Source organism: Sebastes umbrosus, chromosome 20 (assembly GCF_015220745.1).
Source record: "Sebastes umbrosus isolate fSebUmb1 chromosome 20, fSebUmb1.pri, whole genome shotgun sequence".
In the NCBI taxonomy this organism is placed as follows: domain Eukaryota; kingdom Metazoa; phylum Chordata; class Actinopteri; order Perciformes; family Sebastidae; genus Sebastes; species Sebastes umbrosus.
Window position 1 is genome coordinate 10,177,283 of NC_051288.1, and position 18,251 is coordinate 10,195,533.

Here is an 18,251-nt window from a genome sequence, read left to right on the forward strand (position 1 = left end):
ATCTTTTTTTTAAATAGTATTTTAAAAATACAGACACCAGAAAGTGTGATATCTTGTTTATTTACCCCATTATGGGTGTTAAAATATAAAAAATATTGATTTAACAATACAGATAAAAGAAAGTGTGATATCTTGTTTATTTACCCCATTATGGGTGTTAAAATATAAAAAATATTGATTTAACAATACAGATAAAAGAAAGTGTGATATTTTCTTTATTTACCCTGCTAATTGGGTGTTAAAATCTAAAAAAATATGACTTTGTGATGCAAATTACAAATACAATCAGAACATAACAGACATTAAAAACATACTAAACAGTCAACACCAAGCATTTGAAAAATACAGTTATCTGTGGTTTGGACTCAGTGTTTAACAGAAATAAACTGGAAAGAAAGCACATTCCAGTTATATTAATTAAGCCGGTGTAAAGTGAGATTCTCAGTCTTGTGAGATGATGTCCAGGTTGGCGAGGTGTCTCATGGTGGGCCTGCCATGAGGACAGTTCCACGGATGCTCGATCTCCCCCATGTGAACCAGGAGCTTCTTCATCTCACTCACACTCAGGGCAGTGCCGATCATCACCTGGAAACGGACATTAACAAAACAATAGATAACATGTCAGGAAAATAGTAATGTTATTCACTTAGTCTATAACAAAACTGACCTTGTAGATATTTAAAAAGGACCATCACGGTGTTTTTACATTTTATAGACTACAGAATCACAAACACCTTAAGTGATCCTAATCTAAAGCCAAAACCTGGTCTTTGTAAATTTCTGAAAACACTTTAAAAGTATTTATTATCAGCAGAACTCACAGATTTTCGACAAGATCGGGAGGCGAACATCTGCCTGACGCGAGACGGTCGACACATGACCCCCGGACTGTCACTCAACATGAAGATCAGCTCTTCAATGTCGGCTGGGCCAAACGTCCAGTTTTTACTGGTGGGCAGAGATACCAGCTTAACCCTCTCCATCGCCTGAGCTGCAGTCACAATAAAAAAATGTTGGTTTAGTATTCGTAATCATCAAAATAACTGAGCTTAAACTCATATTTATTCACTCATATTTAAATGTTCATACCGTCCTCGTCGACAAGAAATTCAAAGCCGTTCTTTCTGAAAATCTCAATGTTCTCCATGAGAATATTTTCACTGACAGCAGTGAGGTGAAGCTTCTGAGGGCTGCAAACACATAAAGGAAAAAAACGGATTATTAAAAAGACAATTTGAAAAAATGCATGGCAAAATTCATCAACTGCTTCAGATTCTTACGCTATGAGTTTCTGTCCTTGGAGCACAGTATGCTGCTGCAGCATCTCAAAGTTGTATTTCTCATCCGTGGCGTGCTGGTCGATCATGAAGATGTCTGAGTTGAGTTTGGTGATGATGAAGCCCAGGTTAAACTGGCCGATGATCTCCATCTCTTTGAACATGTCTTTACTGTAGAGATGAAAGAAAAAATGTATTTACTGTTGTGGAAATAACACTTTAATATTAAGTTCAGGAGTAGTTAGAGGAGTAAAATCCCACCTGATCTCTTTCTTGAGCTCGTCTTCTGCACTTTGGTTTTCTCCGGGGTTGATCTTGGCTCTGAAGCGTCGATAGCACAGATCGTCGCCGGCCCTCTGTTTCTGTACGTCCTGTAACCTCTTTACCTTCCCCGCCAGCTCTTGGAAAGAGAACTGGAGGGGCACCGTCTTCTTCTGTAGGCAGACTGGAGCATCCACCGTTGAGGACGGTTTCGAAAAAGTGTTGGATTTGTTTTCTGTCCTGGCCCTCTTGGCATCTGGGCTCACAGTACACAGTGGCTCAGTCTGTACCTCTGGGTGTTCAGGAACAGTGTGACTATAGTCTTCTTCGTTTTTAACACTGTCAGTGGCCAGTTCAGGAGAACTGAACTCCAGGTCAGAACACTGAACATCTGGCGTTGGAACAGTGACGTCACAGCTGGACACGGCGCTGTCTTTTTCAGAGTCTGCATCACTGCATGACATCCTTCCGTACCTGAACCCATCTAGCACAGAATTTTTAACTGGGGAGCATTTAGCTTTGGGTTTCAAAGGAGATGTCACATCTGGGCTGAAGGGAGGAGACTTGACAGTGTCCTTAAAAAAAGACTGCATTGTTTTCTGTGTTGGGCCACTGTTAGCAGCTTTTGCCGCGTTTGACTTGTTCCCAGAATTGGAGCTGTGGTGACTTGAAAAAGCAGCTTTTAGGCCGGCCAGGTTTAGGGACGACTTTGGGTTACGAATCATTGGTTCCATGTCCTCTCCAGGTTCTGGCTCATTAGACGGGACAACCTGACAGATTTCAGATGCAGACGTTGTATCTAGAGACAATGACAAACAGTCAAAATAAAAGCACTGGAAAAACACTCAGGGATATTAATTTGCGAGTGTGCATTTTCTGTTCTTACTGGAGGTGGGCATGGGTGTGTAGTTCAGGCTGATCTTATTGACTCCGGCCTCGTACATGTTGATGAGAGAGGACTTTAGAATCGCCAACAAGAGTTTCTCCTCTTGAAGGAAAATCTGTCGTTTGTCCGGGGTTACGTTCACGTCCACACACTCTGAAATAACACCACAAAAACAACCCCATGTAGTCCAGAAAGTCAGTAATAAGTGTTTCAGAAATATCTTCAGTTCAGCAATTTTCTTACCAGAGGCAACAGCTATGTTCAAGGCGACAAATGGATATTGATGTCTGTTGTACATATGATACACTTCATTCACAAGTTTGGTCACCTGCAAATTGGGAAAAAAACTAAGATTAGAACATATCTTCATAGGAGAAGTTATAATTTTTTGACAAATACAGTACCCCAATAAACACTTAAAATCATCTCACAACTAGATTATAGTGTGTTCGAAACCATTATTAAATGTTTGTATACTGCTTATAAATGACAAATAGGTGGACTTAAATTACCTTAAGGGGATCACATGGCCGGTTGTTGATGAAAAAGAACTGCCTGTCTGTGGCACTTCTCCCAACACCATGGTCTCCTCGTGACACAAACCCTGTCATGCTGCCAAAACAGAGTTTTTTTTAATTAAAAAAACTGCTTTTTTGCAGAGAATGCAGGACTTACATGCAATTGTATCACTTACGAAAAAAGCTGTTTGGGTAGGTCTGCATCTTTGAGTCCGTACTCTTCAATAACATTTTCTGCAGGTGATGCTTGCTGAAAAGGCAGAAGACTCTGTAGCTGCAGAAAAAAGGAAAAATGTTTAATATTTAGCAAACCAAATAAGGCAATTTGACAAAACTATTTGCATATTTTACTTTAACTGAGGAATTACACAGTTCCAACAATGAATATTAAAATAGAATAAAAGTGTTTTACTTATTGGTAAGCAGCATCTTAAAGAGCAGAGATATGGTGAGACTGACACCTCCTTCAGATTGCAAATAAACAGCATAATCAAAAAAAAGGTGTGAAAACAATGTCCCAACCTGTTTTGGTCCAAATATGGCCCCTATGTTGTCTCTCATGCTCTGGCTGCCGCTGGTGCTGAGGACTGTGCTGCGCTTTCCCTGCCCATTCTGGTTGGAGCAGGTGATACGCACTCCTGTAGAGATGATACAGTAGGACTGCAGGATGTGTATCATTTTGGCGTATTCCTGAAAATACAGAACAATGAAATATTGGGGGTTATGATAAGTTCTTGTCAATTTACAGTGTTACATTTCAGCAGATCATTTTTACATTGATTAACGTGTTTTTCCTCCACTGGCTTCCCTTCATGGTATGAAAATCAACTTGCAAAGTCTAGAAAGGTTTGAGACAAAGCAGATCATAATGAACATTCATATTGTTATAATACATTTTGTGATTAAAATATAACATGAATGGAAACCAATGGCTGCTTAGAATGTAGGAAAAAAGTTTATGCTTTGGAAAACTATCAAGAGTTTCATAAAAAGTATATGATTTGTAGTCACATAGTAGACTAAAACATGCAAAAATGATCTTTTAATAACTGACCTTCTTAATATTGCGTTGGAACTCCTTGTGTCGAACAGGCAGGGTGTAGAAGAGCTGCTGCAGGCTGACCGTGGTACCTTGCTGCCGGGGATGTGGGGACCGCTGCACTAGGTGGCTTTTGTGATCAAACACCAGTTTGGTCCCCACCTGGCTGGACTCGTGGCACGTCACCACACTCAGGACACTGGAGCAGGGGGTCGGAGGGGATTTTAGAGGATGAGATGACAAGTAAAATAGGTGTGTGTGTACCAAATGGATGTGGCTGTTGAAGTGTTTTACCTCAGAGCACATAAAGAGCTGAGGGCTTCACCTCTGAAGCCAAATGTTTCCACGCGGATGAGATCAGAGAAATCCCTCAGCTTTGACGTGTGATGCTTCAACGCTGCGGAACAGACAGAATTCGTTTCACTTAACCAAAAACATTAGGCAACATGGTGGAGAGAAACAAAGCTGACACTTACTCAGTCCTTCAAAGTTGGCCTCTTCTACTCCTTTGCCATTGTCTGACACTTCCACTAGTTCAGCTCCACACTCCTTCAGCCTGACGTCTGTAACATGCAGCAGAAACATGATATTGGAATTTCTGCCCATATTTTGCTCAATCAATATCTCCTATTGTACTGGACATGGCTTTTTTTTTTTAAAAAAGACATAAATATAAGCATGTGCATCAATACTTACCAACATTGGTGGCCCCTGCATCAATGCTGTTTTCCACCAGCTCTTTGACAGCAGTGGCCAAAGTCAGCACCACCTGTCCTGAGCAGATCTGATGCACTGAGTGCTTGTCAATGGCCTTGATGGCTCCTGCAGGTTCAGAGCTGCTGAGAAGAAAACCAGCAATCAGTGATGTATAACTTTACCTCCTGTTAAATTACACTGCAGCAACAGATTTATACATGTACAACTAGCAAGAAAAAAATGCTCTGTGTTCTCTGATCTATGATGAACACATGAGGATTGTGGGAATGTCAGGTGACTTTCCTATAAAACATGAAGTTCTACTAAAGTCAATACTAGTTGGAGAGTTGGCTGCCATGCCGAATTGTAGAGTGCATCCGCATTATTCATGTCAGCACCTTTTTTTTTTTAATTGCATGTCAATAGATAGCCTAAAGTTACATAATGATACATAAATTGTCAGATTTTTCAGTGAAGTTTGGTGCTGGTTCAAGTAAACCTATATGACAACAGGAAGTACTGGACCTAAAATGTAATAAGTGTTTAAAATAGAGATTTGCATGATGTAAAAAACATATATCTGCAGGCATGTTAAATAAATATCTTACCAAGCATCAGACATCTTCAAGGACTGAAAGGCTTCAGGAGGAATTCATTCAAAATATGAAATGTGATTTAATCTGAAACAGGGAAAGGAAGAGACACCAACTAACATGTCACTTATCCGTGCAAATGTAGCTAGTTTGCACCAGTGGTTTCACTAACTGTTAGTGCTAAACATTGTAGTGCAACCTCTTCGTTCACATCATGTTGTAAACACACAGAAGTGAAGTTGTACCGCGCACTGCGCAGACTGTTCGAGAGCTTCACCTGTGCGCCAAACTGCGCAGGTTTGACTATTAAAACTAATATAAATGTTGCAAAACAGCAACATAACAAAACAAACACAAGACATAAGATTAATAAAAGTGTCAAAAATAATACCGCTGTATATAAATTAGTATTATTAAAGCCGTTGCCTCAAACTTTGTAGCATTTCATCATCAAACACACCGGAAACTGGAGATGTTAGGGCTCATCTGCATTTACCTCATATAGTAAAAACGAACAAATAGTTTTTTGTTGCAGGGTCATTCTCTGTAGTTTGAAGCTGTACTATTATAAAACAACACGTGTGTTCATTTTTTATACTAATTTTGGGGTAAAACATTTTTTATTAGTTAATATAATAATGTTATTTATAAAAATATAAAAAGTAAAGCACGTACATTGTCAGACGGTCCCTCCACGGCTGTTGAATCATGGCCGTGTGTTAACATGACAGTCCTCTAACCGTGTGGGAGACTAGTGAGAGAAATCTTTCACCTTGTCTTTATTATACATTCGTGGGATGTAAACACACCGGAGAAGGAAGGATTTACTAAGTAGTTTGACGCAGTTTTTACTGCTTATATAGGATGTCGCTGTTGTGAATTGGGTAGTATTTTGTTTTGTCAAGTCATCATTATTTTGTTTTTTTACCTATAAACATGTTGAGTTCTTCATCCAGCACTGGACTGCTGAGGTCAGAGGATTGTTCTGGAAGCAGCAGCAACCTGCTGGTCCTTAAAGCCATCAGGAGACACGAGGTTGAGAGTAACGTCAGCTTGTTAAGTCTGGCAAGCGAAGAGGACGATGAAGTCCAGTTTGACAGTAAGCAGCTTTTCCTCCTCAACTCCTGAACTCCATGGTGCTGGCTAACGTGACTCAATGTTTACTGATCCTTATTGACTCTGCTTTATCCCACATTACCTGACACCATGATACCAGAATAAAACATCAGATTATGAATAGTTTTTTTTATAAACAATATTTTTATTGAATTTTACATATAAACATATATACATATACAGACAGACTAACAATATTAATAATTAAATTATACAATGAAATGTTTAGTCAGAATTTCAAAGAAAGAGACATGACATTTCATGTATTTCATTTTCATTTAATTTCAAAATGTATTTCGAACATGTAGAATACAAAAAAAAAAAAAAATTTAAATAAAGAAAAAAATGATCATACCAACAAGTGGACAATCAGAAACAAGTAGTATATACATACAATGAAAAGCGTAAGAAAAATAAATTGTCAACACTTGATGCCTTGATTTACATATTGGAAAAGAAGTGAGAAGAAGTATAAACTTATTTAATCCCACCCCTTCTCCATAAGTCAATTATTAATTATTAACCAGCTTCCTTATTATTTCACACATCTAACAAAGAAAACAAAGAAAATAAAAGATAAGACAAAATAAATAAATACCTAAAAAAAAAAAAAACAACCCCCAACAACAGCACTCAGCAACACACAACAGATACATTTGACTGTGACCCCTTGACGTCCAAGAAACTCCAACAAAGGTTTCCAAACATTTTCAAATTCTGCTGCTTTTCAGATTATGAATAGTTAAAGACTTTCTTGCCTTTATAAACAGGCAGAGGCGTAGTTAAGGAATTAAAGGCAATGCTCAATCCTAATCAACAGGCTTAAAGGGGTACTCCAGTAATTTGATATAGGACATTCATAAAGTAGGAGGACTAGCACAAGACCGATTAAAAATAGACTGGTCAAATTAGAAGCAACGGATACTGGGACATCTAGACTTTTTGTTCCTTATGTTTGTCATATGTTTGAAAACTCATACCACATTTAGGGTTACCCTAATCATCCGGGTTATTTTCTCAGACTTTAGAAAGCACCCTCCAGTGCGACAGAAGACTTTGTTCAGCTGTTTCACAGTACTCTCTACAACGAGTAAATTGACCTTTATGTTTAAATTTGGTGTAATGCCCCTTTACTCATAATCTTGCAGGTGTCAAATCAATTTGCATGGGTCTAGTGACATCATCGATATGTAAGATCAAGACAATGAATGAATTTCTGCTTCAGGACAAGTCTAGACTTGCCACTCCACACATCCTGCATTATGCATGAGAGTAAAGTGTGAAGTGTATGGGGGATGAAAAAGCCCCTCCTTCCCATTCTGGCTCAGTGACCGAGTGTCTCGGCTTCCTCATGTGCTTACAGTCAGTGTGTGAGTACAGTAGGTGGAGGAGGCTGGTGTCTGCTGGACCAGGCAGATAAGCATTACTGCTGTGCACGCCCCCTTATGTATAAAGAAGATGAGCTAATATTTCGCCTGGGAGGTGAACAGGATAATCATTAGTACAGCTCTGTGAGTGCTTAATGTTGGACCAAAAGTGTTTTTATACAGAAAAAAATGGACCTAGGAGACAGAAACATTGTTGAAATGATAGCAAAAGTTATCGAAGAAGGTAAGACTACAGAGAAGAAAATATTGTGATTACATGAGTATTTGATTGTCAAATATAATCTAAACTGTTGAATTTGTGCTACAAGAACAGAAACCGAACAAAGAATCATGTTGAAACAGTGAATTATTTCCTTTCCAGTGAATTGCTTCCTCTTTCTCATTTAATTTTTTTGTATGCTCAGCTTCTGACACAGATAATAACCGTGAGTTGTTGATGGCTGGTAGACATTACCCGTCAATCCAAGAGTTTGCCTCGGCGATCCCCAACCACCTTCTCCTGGGGTCTCTACTGGAGCACCTGTGCTTCGTCTACGAGACCAATCCAGCACGCTCACGAACGCTGTTTAAAGGTACGTACTGAGATGTTGTACTGGAATTTACAGCTTGTAATTTACGCCGAGATAAGTGTATTTTTTTCCAAATTTAGTCGCAAATTATTTTGTTGTTTCCTCTGACAGTCATTGGTCAGCGTTTAGCTGCCATGAACCTCCTCTCACCTTTGGCCATAAGTGACGAGTTCAGCACCGTCAGACTGCAACACAACCGGGCCTTCACTGAGCTGCTTCATGCTGCCAGCTCCTCGCTGTATCCACAGGTAACTGGATAAATCACCAGCATGTCCACTAGGGGGTATTGTTGTAGTACAGTAGGTTAATGTTGTCAAATTGGGACTAGGACTATTATGTAAAGTGGGTATTTGTATTTTGTAAAATAGGCTTGTGAATAAGAGTATTGATCAACTTATAGTTTTGTAAATTTGGTAATGCTTTAACAATTTACTAACTAGTTGATTCTCGTGTTAAAGAGGACCTATTGTGCTTTTTCTCTTTCCTTTAGTGTGATTTATAATTTTTTGTACATGTGAACGGTCTGCAAAGTTACAAAGCCCAAAGTCCACTCCAAAGGGAGTTACTCTCCCCAACAGAAACAGTCCCGCCTTTTCTTCCGTTACGTGGTGATGTCACCGAGTAACATATTTACATAATGCCTGCCTAGCAGCTAGTTTGTCACAGCCTTAAACAAAACAAATTAGAGCAGAGCTGGAGCGGAGTCTGAAGAGTTTGGGTCAGTTGACCAATCACAACACAGTGAGCCAGCTGACCAATCAGAGCAGACTGGGCCGGTATGAAAAAAAATAAAGCGTTTTCTTTAACATTAAAGCGTGTAAACATGTTCTAGTAGAAACCCAAAATACAAGCATGCTCTTGAAAATAAGCATAATAGGTCCCCTTTAAATGTTATCATATCCACAGTGTGGTTAGTAAGTTTATCCTCTTCTCATTTTGCAGGGACAACAAGGTCACGGCACAAATGCACACAATCCTGCTGTAAGGTAGGCTGTACTTTGATTAGTTTTTAATATTGACTTACTTGCTATATTAAATATTTAAGTGTTGTGTAAGAGATGTTTGTTGTTGCCTTCCCACAGACCTAAGGAGGGACTGTTTCAAGCACAGACATCGCGGTATCTTAGTGAATTTGAAGAAATATTTAGACTCGGAAAAGGGTCATATGGAAATGTTTTTAAGGTATTCCACTCTGTTCTACTCCATGCTATTTTTTTAACACACTCCTCTAAAGAAGAACACCAGTTGATTGACACGATTATGTATTTGTAGGTTATGAATAAACTGGATGGACAGTTTTATGCTGTGAAGAAAATCCTTATCAAAAAAGTGTCAAAGGAGGACTGCATGAAGGTGGGCCATCAGTGTTTTATCAATAGACCATTTTCACGACTAGAGATATAATAGACTAATGATGACATTATTTGTTTGGCTCCAGGTCCTCAGGGAAGTCAAAATGTTGTCGAGCCTGCTGCATGTAAATGTCGTGGGCTATCACACTGCGTGGATGGAACATGTTCAGCCCACGGCATGTGAGTATTTAACCACTGTCCTGTGACAAGTTTGTTGGGCTGAAATTAGTGAACAATAACAGGGGCTGTCCTTGTCGTAAGAGAAGCTTTATGTGACAAACAACTGTGTTGCAGATCCTGAGCCTCTCCTGCCTGCACTGGAGTCACCTGGACAACAAGACAGGTAGGATCAGTATCCAAGGTTAACGTATCTCACATTAATGGTCATTTTTACCATTTTCTGTCAAATGATTGCGACAATAATCAGCATATTAATCGATAATGGAATTAATCTTAAAGGTCCCATATTGTAAAAAGTGAGAACGTCTTTTTTTATTATACAGCAGGTTTAAGTCTTATATAAATACCCATGGAGAAATATACACAGCCCGTATTCAGAAACTGTGCTTTTGAAACAGTGTCAGGATTTCTGTAACTTTTTGATGTCACAACTGTACAACATCTCACAGTTTTAAACGTAAACATTAAAAATGTGTCCCAGGTAGGGATGTCACGAGAACCGATACTTCGGTACCAAGTCAATGCCAAAATTCTAAAAACGTGATGGTACTTTTTTTCTACATTACCAAAGGTACCGTAGGATGCCTGTAATCAGGGTCCGAAATTAACAAGCGCCAAATGCGTGTGGATTTTCCGTTTGGCGAGTAACTCTCTGAAGGCTTCTGTCTCTGCTCTCTGTGTGTGGGAGTTTGACACACACAACAGCACCATTGAGATGTTGGGTTTGTTTATTTTTTCAGAGATCCTTTATTAATTTGTTCGAGAAGAGGATTCACTCGTGTGGAAATTGCTGAACTGAAAAATAATATAGTTTTTAAATTAATTCAGTCTTTGATTCTCATAAATAACCGTTTTGGTCACATGAGGTTGGCATGGGTTACCATGGTTACACGCCTCCAACCGGCAAGGAGGTGAGGCCGAGGAAGTGACGATGTAAATTTCTGCTCAGTACGTCCAGAAAGATACATACTGCTGTTTATTCACACAAAAGTATGTTAACCGATAGTACACAGAATGGGTATTTAGTGCATAGTTTGCGATTTCAGACACAACCTAAATGATATTTTTCAAGAAAATAATCAGCATATTAATTGATAATGGAATTCATCTTAAGTTGCAGCCCTAATATTATTTATTAGGTTTATTGATACTTAATATTATTACCTTGTGGTGGACATCTTTGGATGAATTACGGACTTGATTAATATAACAAGCAAATGTTTTACTAAAACGTCTTTTCTCTTGTCATTGACCATTAAATGTTTTTTTTGGCAGGTAGAAATTATTTTTGGCAAGTAATATTTGTTATGACCATGTAGCAGGTAAATAAAAAAACTGTATTTACAGTATTTATCTCAGGGTAATGTAGATGCAATAAATAATTATTTTGTCCAACAACACTAAACCTAAGCCGGCTCTTTCATTCGCAGCTCTGATGAGATCTCTGACAGCAGCTCCAGCTCCTCCATAGTTTTTGAAAGCCTCAGTCAAGCACAGACAGATTCTGCATCAAGTGCCAAAGTACCCCCAAGAGAGACGGAGCCCGTCAAAGCTTTTATTCCAACCCAGGAGAAGGGCCAGGTGGTGTGTGCCCAGACGATGCGCCGGATCCCAAAGAACTACGTCCCCTGTGTGTTCCTGGGACAGGGAGGTGCCTCGAAGCAGAGCTCCAAATGTCCTGCTATGGCGTGGGACGGCTCGGTGCTTATAGAGGAGGAGTCCAGCAGGGGTAGCATCGAACTGAACAACAACTCCTGCATCGACAAGGAGTTTCAGCAGTGGGCTGACCAACGCACAACAAAGCCTTCTAAAGAGGTAGGTACTTAAAGAGGCTTTCAGTGACAAATTAGTAGAAAGCTAAAGATTGCCATGCTTTGTAACTTACTGAAATTAAAATGTGTAATTTGTTTTAGTTAGTTTAGTTTTTTAGTTAGTTAAAGAGGACCTATTATTCTTTTGTGCTTTTTTCCCCTTTCCTTTAGTGTGTTGTATAGTTTTTTTGCGCATGAAAAAGGTCGGCAAAGTTACAAAGTCCACACAAAAGGGAGATATTTCTCCCCCATACAAACACTGCTCCTGAACTGCCTGAAACGTCTTGCTAGAAGTCCCGTCTTTTCTTCCATAACGGGATGATGTCACCAAGTAACACATTTTTTATAATATACCTGCCTAGCGGCTAGTTTGACACGCCCTCAAACAAATCTAGTTAGAGCGGAGCTGGAGCGGAGTCTAAAGAGTTTGGTTCGGTTGACCAATCACAACAGAGTGGGCCAGCTGACCAATCAGAGCAGACTGGGCTTTTTTCGAAGGGGGCAGCGAAGCGAAGCTCAGAGAGAGGGTGAAAAGAGGTGCTGCAGCACAGCCGTTAGGAGGAAAATAAGCATATTTTTTAGCATTTAACATGTAAACATGTTCTAGTAGAAACCCAATATACAAGTATGCATCTGAAAATGAGCACAATAGGTCCTCTTTAAAAACAAAAGTTACAGTGAAACTTACACTTAAAATGATGTTAAGTTTTCAGTTATGGTTTGTCTGTGTCTGCAGGTACAGTTCCACCTGATGCTCTACATCCAGATGCAGATGTGTGAGCGTTCACTGAAGGACTGGATCTCCGAGAGGGACACCAAGCCCAAAGAAGAACAAGCCTCAAAATGTAATTGTTTAAAACAAACATTACTTTACAAAATGCTTATTGTTTATTATAAAATTACATCAAATATAATTTTGGAAAAAAAATTATACTTTTGTATTTTCAGGTCCGTATGGATGTGTTGATACCGAACACACACTCAGCCTGCTGAGGAGGATACTTGAAGGAGTGGAGTACATTCACTCCAGGGGAATCATGCACAGAGACCTGAAGGTAAGGTGCTTCGATACATTTTATTCGAGGTCAGGTTAGCTTAATGCAAACTTTTGCAGTCACACGTAGTTTGCATAGACACACAGGTGTCAAATAAGAGTTATGTCTAAGAAGTCGTTAAAAGAGTCCCGGTCACCAACTGTCGCAAAGGAAATGTTTGTTTCCCAGTAGTTGAACACAAAATCGTATAGCTTCTCAGGAAGGATTTTTCTCAACTCTTTTTTTCTCTTGCCTGTGACATGTTTTAGATAAATGTCACTCTTGCAAATATCCTGAAGCCTCCTCGGCTGCTGAGAGAGTTTTAGCAGCTGGTCTCTCTGTTTGAAGAAGCACGGTAGCGTCAAAGTGGAGGGCAGGAGGCCGCTCTGGTTGTAGACGGCGAGCGGGGAGGTCAGGCTGAGGAGCTTCACTAGCAGAGAGTTGTTCCTCACATTAGGCCTGTGGTTCAGAAACAGGAACAGACAGCTCTCCCCTGCTTTGCTCAGCTTGTTGATGTCGGCACCGTACCTGAGCAGCAGGTCCACCAGCTCCTCGTTGCCAATGCTGCACGCCTCCTGTAAAGGTGTCATCCCGGCTTTGCTCACGGCATTGGCCTCGGCCCCTTGCTCAAGCAGCTCGGAGATGCAGCTGATGTCGTCCTCCAGGGTTTTAGTGGTCTTCATAGCCATCGCCACGGCAGCTAGGTGCAGGGGAGTGTTCCCAGTGTGCTCCACCCCCTTGAAAATAGTCATTTAATGTAGGACAGGACATGATGCACATATTTCAACAGGAATTAAGAGCACTCAAATGACAGAAAAGCGAACAGAGGAACGAACCATGTTCATATCAGCTCCCGCTTTGATCAAGCTGGCCATAATGTCCTTATGGAGGATCCCAGCAGCCATATGCAGGGGCGTCATCCCACTGCTGTTCACAGCATTAACATCAGCACCGTAGCTGGTCAGAATTTGGACAGCAGACAGAGCCACGTAGCGTACTGATAAGTGGAGAGCTGTCTGGTGACTCCCCTCCACCTAGAGGGGAACCACAAGAAGCACACCTTTGGCAAAACATTTCAAATTGCAGTCTTTTTTCATTTAAACATCACAAATGACTCATTCCTTGTGACTTTATTCTTATTTTTGTACTTAAATTAGTACAAAAAGAGGCTAATTGATTTGCTATATTAAAGACTTTTCACCTCCGCATTGACATTAATGCCGTGCTCACAGAGGAGCCGCAGACAGGCCTCTGCCTGCCTGCGTACGCCGAACACAGCGGTCTGGAACTTGGAGCCCGGTTTCGGCCAAGTGGTCAGGATGCTCGGCCAGCCGGCTATCACCAAGTGCAGAGTGGTTCGACCGAGCTGGTCCCTGTGACAGAGGAGGAGACGGTGAATCTGGTGAAGACGAAGAGCTGTCTTGCTTTTTTAGTAAGAGAACCAGGAACCAAAAGGAACATGCGCTGGGTGTCACTTTTTGGAGTTCACAGCAGTTGTAACAGGAGTTTGTCAAGTCACTCTGGGTGTGATGTTTGGTGTTACTGTGTGAGTGCGTGTGTGTGTGTGTATCCTTGTCGGGTGTGTGTTTGTCCAGACCTCATTTCAGGGTTTGCCCCTGTTGACAGCAGGCTCTGCATGCTCTTTACTCTCCTGTAAGAGGCAGCCAGATGAAGGGGGAGAGTAGCAGGTCCCTGAGGCAAAACAAGACAAGACACGACAAAATGGAAAAGTGGAGAATACAAATATGCTGCAGTCTAACACTGCAAGAAATTCCGCCCTTTTTCCTTTTAACTTCATAAATTAAGTGATCACATTGGATCATAAACGTGTCACAATTGAGTGAGTAATCCTTGAGTTTCTTGTGGTTATTGCTGCCTATGCGTAAGGCAGTGTGTGTCTAGTGTGTGTCTATTGTATAAGATTTGGCGATATTATAATATATACAGTAAGATGCTGTGTTTCTGTCCATGTGACAGTGTGAAACTTACATTGTACATGTTTCAACTCTCACAAATAATTTTAAAAACTGTGTGTTGCATTGTTGTATCTACCTTCCAGAAGACTTCTCTGGGTGTGCCGCCTTGTATCTCGATGAGAAAGTTGCTCCCATACTTTTTTGACATGTCTTTTATGCGTCCCGAGTCTTCGTCCATGATTGCGGTGTAGCATTCATTGTTGAGAAACTTGACAACTTTTGCGCTCCTACCCTCCTGTTCCTTGCTCTCCTCCAACATGACCAGTCATCGCAGCTTCGTTGCTGTCTGTGTTCAGTCTTCCAGGAGGTGTGTGTGGTGGTTGAAAGCTGGTTATTCTGGTTTGTCCATGCAAGCGGAGCATTTCTTACTTAATTTTTGCTTCTCTGAGGAGAGGAAATTGAACTTCTGCTTCTCTGTTTGGTGTTTTCAATCACGTGAGAGTTCTGTGTTCCGTTCTGGTTTGAGAGTTCCGTGTGTTAAGTTTGATGCAAGGCCTTCCTGTCACAACTGATAACTTCTCGCTGCGTGAGGGGCCATATATGGGGACTGGTGACGCCCTTCTGAGTAGTTTACAGCTCTTGTGGCACTTCAATATTTGACTTTTAGGGAAGCAGGGAATTATTACTTTTAGAGCTCCAACGATTAATCAATTAGTTGTCAACTATTAAATTAATAGCTATATTTTGATAATCAATCGGTTTGAGTATTTTTTTAAGAAAAAAAGTAAAGATTGCAGCTTCCTAAATGTGAATATTTTCTGGTTTCTTTACTCCTCTATGACGGTAAACTGAATATCTTTTGAGTTGTGGACAAAACAAGACATTTTTTTTTACCATTTCCTGACATTTTATAGACTAAACGACTAATTGATTAATCGAGAAAATAATCTACAGATTAATCAACAATGTAAATAATCGTTAGTCGCAGCCCTAATTACTTTGCAAAAGCTTACATGCTTGCCAATCCCTCTTTTAAAATGCAGGACATAAAGTTTTTCCAAATTTGAATAGTATTATTTATGTGATGTGAAGCAGCTGGATTTTTCAGAATTACCCCTCCTTTTTACGAAGGCTTCTGAAACCGTTACATTATTTATTTCTGCCCTCTATATGTCGTATGAAATACTGTCATCTCACATGCAAAAACCTTGACCGCCCTGACATATGGAACTAATTGTAATGTCTTTGTTTTTTCCACAGCCAAGGAACATTTTCCTCCACGGTCATGACTGCCATGTTCGGATTGGGGACTTTGGTTTGGCCTGCAGGGATATAATAATGGATGGCCATAAAAGCACCACTTCTCCAAGCAGTGGTAAAACTTTAACTGCACCTCATAGCTTGTTATATTTGACATGACACAGCACCTCACAGAAAAACCAGTAGATGGCGCTATTTGCTTTAAAGTCACATTTCTGGTGTGTTTTGCAGATTCCACACATACTACAGGTGTTGGCACATTTGTGTATGCTGCACCGGAGCAACTGAAGGGCTCCCATTATGATTCAAAGGTAAGCATATTCATACTACCTAAATTATGATGAATTCAGACTTCCTTTTTTTATGTAAAATGACACATTTTCGTGTTATACTTTTATAATTTATAATTGTATCATTAATCTTCGTTATAATCATCTCTTATGACATTTATAACAACTTTATTTGTTGCTCCCCCAGTCCGACATGTACAGCATCGGGGTGCTGGCTTTTGAGCTATTCCAGCCCTTTGGGACAGAGATGGAGCGGGTCCGGACCCTCGGGGACCTGAGAGACGGGAAAATCCCAGACTGTTTCTGCCAGAGGTGGCCAGTCATGACAAAGTACATCATGAAGCTGACGAATAAGGAGCCCGGTGTTCGTCCCACGGCCAGCGAGCTTCTACAGAGTGAACTCTTCTGCAGTAAAGACATAGTATGTGGAGATAAATGGATATATTTTAGCAAATGTCAGTTCCATTTAGGATAACTTAATAATGTGTAGCTTTTGCTTTACTGTATGCGTGGCTACGCTGCATGTGTCACCAGAAAAGGCCCTCTGTTGGCTCCAACAAGGCTTAATAACACTTGCATCTGCAGTAGAGTTCCTTATAATAATTACCAAACAATCTTTTTTCCCTCTTCAGGTGATCCATGGTTTGCAGAGAAAGGTTGATGAGCAGGAGGAAGAGATCATGCAGCTGAGGAGACAGATCAGTCGGCTTCAGAGCTCAGAAGTCACAGTTCCCAGTTCTGAGTCGGACAAGACCTGAGCCTTATAGATCTCAACCCTCCACAGACTGTCAAAACTTGATCTATTCAACCCCTGCTGTACTATGGTTTGGTGACTTGGTGCAGGTGGTAAGAGCGTGTGCGTGTGTGTTAGCATTTGAGTGTGTCTTGTACGCCTGGATGTAAGGGTGCAATTATTTATCTTCATTCAGCTGTCCAATAAAACCTACTTCTGCTACATCTTGTGGGATTTCTTAGAAGCTATATGTGATTATTGACCATTTGCAATGTTGCTTTGAATGAAGTACACTCAAAACAAATTGAAAAAGGGACCTATAAGCAGAGTTCACAATGTGCATTATGATTTTGTGCAGCTTCTTGACCCTGAAGAAGAAGCTGTCCATTGTCAGCAAACTGAAAAACCATTTGTGGACACAATAAGTCTTCCAATTTTATGGGGACACATTTATTTCAGTGCAACGATGTTCAAACAAATGTCTTTGTCCTCTGGCCTGTGCATGTGGTTGATGGTGGTTTAAATGTTGAGTTATTGTTGGAATTGTTGTGTGTTGTTGTGTTTGTTTGTTTTTTTGTTCTTCTTCTTTGAGGTATTTATTTATTTTGTCTCATCTTTTATTTTCTTTGTTTTCTTTGTTAGATAAGTGAAATACATGAAATGTCATGTCTCTCTTTCTTTGAAATTCTGACTAAACATTTCATTGTATAATTTAATTATTAATATTCTTAGTCTGTCTGTATGTGTATATATGTATGTGTGTGGCTGATGGGCAAAGTTGGCACTTTAGCAGCCTCTGCCATCAGTGTGTGAATGTGTGTGTGAATGGGTGAATGCTGACATGTGGTGTAAAGCGCTTTGGGTGGTCGGAAGACTAGAAAAGCACTATATAAATGCAAGTCCATTTACCATTTACCATATGTATATATGTTTATATGTAAAATTCAATAAAAATATTGTTTAAGAAAAGAAATTAAAAAAAAAATGAGCATTTCAGCATTGATATGACAATCTGTGCTGTCAAGTTGGTCTGGTTAAGATAAGATATTCCTTTATTAGTCCCGCAGTGGGGAAATTTGCAGTGTATAGCAGCAAAGGGGATAGTGCAAAAAAACAGATGCATCAGCTAACACAGTAAAAAAAAGAGCTAAACAAAGTGTAACAAAATATGAACCATTTAAATAGAAGTAAAAAAAATAGGAGCAATAAATAAACAAAAAAACAAAAAAAGACAATAAATACACTATTAACAAAATTGCACAAGTGGAAAATGATATTGCACAGTGAGAATTAAATGAATGAATGAAATTCCACCTGAAAGTAAAAAAAAAT

At 40.0% G+C, this 18,251-nt stretch overlaps 3 protein-coding genes across 6 annotated transcripts; 1 reads left to right on the forward strand and 2 right to left on the reverse strand.

The window, feature by feature from the left end:
- Positions 1–118: 118 nt before the first annotated feature.
- Positions 119–6,075, reverse strand: pms2 (PMS1 homolog 2, mismatch repair system component). 3 transcript variants are annotated; one of them, XM_037755570.1, is made up of 16 exons: positions 5,946–6,075; positions 5,286–5,357; positions 4,678–4,817; positions 4,458–4,544; positions 4,276–4,378; positions 3,997–4,180; positions 3,465–3,632; positions 3,119–3,216; positions 2,937–3,036; positions 2,668–2,752; positions 2,425–2,577; positions 1,539–2,337; positions 1,281–1,448; positions 1,090–1,190; positions 822–991; positions 119–585 (listed from the first exon to the last, which is right to left on the reverse strand). In XM_037755570.1, the coding sequence occupies exons 2-16, from the start codon at positions 5,297–5,299 to the stop codon at positions 442–444; spliced, it is 2,514 nt and encodes an 837-aa protein (XP_037611498.1). In that variant the 5' UTR covers positions 5,300–5,357; positions 5,946–6,075; the 3' UTR covers positions 119–441. The 3 variants fall into 3 exon arrangements, with proteins under 3 accessions (XP_037611498.1, XP_037611495.1, XP_037611497.1); XM_037755567.1 differs by having other exon boundaries at positions 4,678–4,820; XM_037755569.1 differs by lacking the exon at positions 5,946–6,075 and having other exon boundaries at positions 5,286–5,615.
- Positions 6,076–6,170: 95 nt separating this feature from the next.
- Positions 6,171–17,143, forward strand: eif2ak1 (eukaryotic translation initiation factor 2-alpha kinase 1). Of its 2 annotated transcripts, none has more exons than XM_037755573.1 (15): positions 6,171–6,369; positions 8,179–8,346; positions 8,455–8,591; positions 9,286–9,329; positions 9,426–9,525; positions 9,616–9,696; positions 9,782–9,875; positions 9,990–10,038; positions 11,306–11,690; positions 12,423–12,531; positions 12,635–12,741; positions 15,897–16,011; positions 16,128–16,207; positions 16,374–16,607; positions 16,819–17,143. In XM_037755573.1, the coding sequence occupies exons 1-15, from the start codon at positions 6,207–6,209 to the stop codon at positions 16,942–16,944; spliced, it is 1,992 nt and encodes a 663-aa protein (XP_037611501.1). In that variant the 5' UTR covers positions 6,171–6,206; the 3' UTR covers positions 16,945–17,143. The 2 variants fall into 2 exon arrangements, with proteins under 2 accessions (XP_037611501.1, XP_037611502.1); XM_037755574.1 differs by lacking the exon at positions 6,171–6,369 and adding an exon at positions 7,409–7,997 and having other exon boundaries at positions 16,819–17,001.
- Positions 12,743–15,436, reverse strand: LOC119479699 (ankyrin repeat domain-containing protein 61-like). Its single transcript, XM_037755600.1, has 5 exons — positions 14,773–15,436; positions 14,318–14,412; positions 13,922–14,093; positions 13,557–13,754; positions 12,743–13,457 (listed from the first exon to the last, which is right to left on the reverse strand). Exons 1-5 carry the CDS (start codon positions 14,953–14,955, stop codon positions 12,831–12,833), a joined length of 1,275 nt encoding a protein of 424 aa, XP_037611528.1. The 5' UTR covers positions 14,956–15,436; the 3' UTR covers positions 12,743–12,830.
- Positions 17,144–18,251: the final 1,108 nt, after the last annotated feature.

What these genes read in the sequence shown, in the direction of transcription:
- eif2ak1 (XM_037755573.1), top strand. Translation starts at nt 6,207, where the DNA reads ATGTTGAGTTCTTCATCCAGCACTGGACTGCTGAGGTCAGAGGATTGT. An exon ending in ACATGTTCAGCCCACGGCAT is followed by an intron (nt 9,876 to 9,989) that starts GTGAGTATTTAA and finishes ACTGTGTTGCAG; the next exon opens with ATCCTGAGCCTCTCCTGCCT. An exon ending in TCATGCACAGAGACCTGAAG is followed by an intron (nt 12,742 to 15,896) that starts GTAAGGTGCTTC and finishes TTTTTTCCACAG; the next exon opens with CCAAGGAACATTTTCCTCCA.
- pms2 (XM_037755567.1), bottom strand. An exon ending in AGCTCTTTATGTGCTCTGAG is followed by an intron (nt 4,181 to 4,275) that starts GTAAAACACTTC and finishes CCCCTGCTCCAG; the next exon opens with TGTCCTGAGTGTGGTGACGT. An exon ending in CACACCCATGCCCACCTCCA is followed by an intron (nt 2,338 to 2,424) that starts GTAAGAACAGAA and finishes CATTGTCTCTAG; the next exon opens with ATACAACGTCTGCATCTGAA.
- LOC119479699 (XM_037755600.1), bottom strand. Translation starts at nt 14,955, where the DNA reads ATGTTGGAGGAGAGCAAGGAACAGGAGGGTAGGAGCGCAAAAGTTGTC. An exon ending in GGGGCAAACCCTGAAATGAG is followed by an intron (nt 14,094 to 14,317) that starts GTCTGGACAAAC and finishes CCTCTGTCACAG; the next exon opens with GGACCAGCTCGGTCGAACCA. An exon ending in GCATTAATGTCAATGCGGAG is followed by an intron (nt 13,755 to 13,921) that starts GTGAAAAGTCTT and finishes GTTCCCCTCTAG; the next exon opens with GTGGAGGGGAGTCACCAGAC.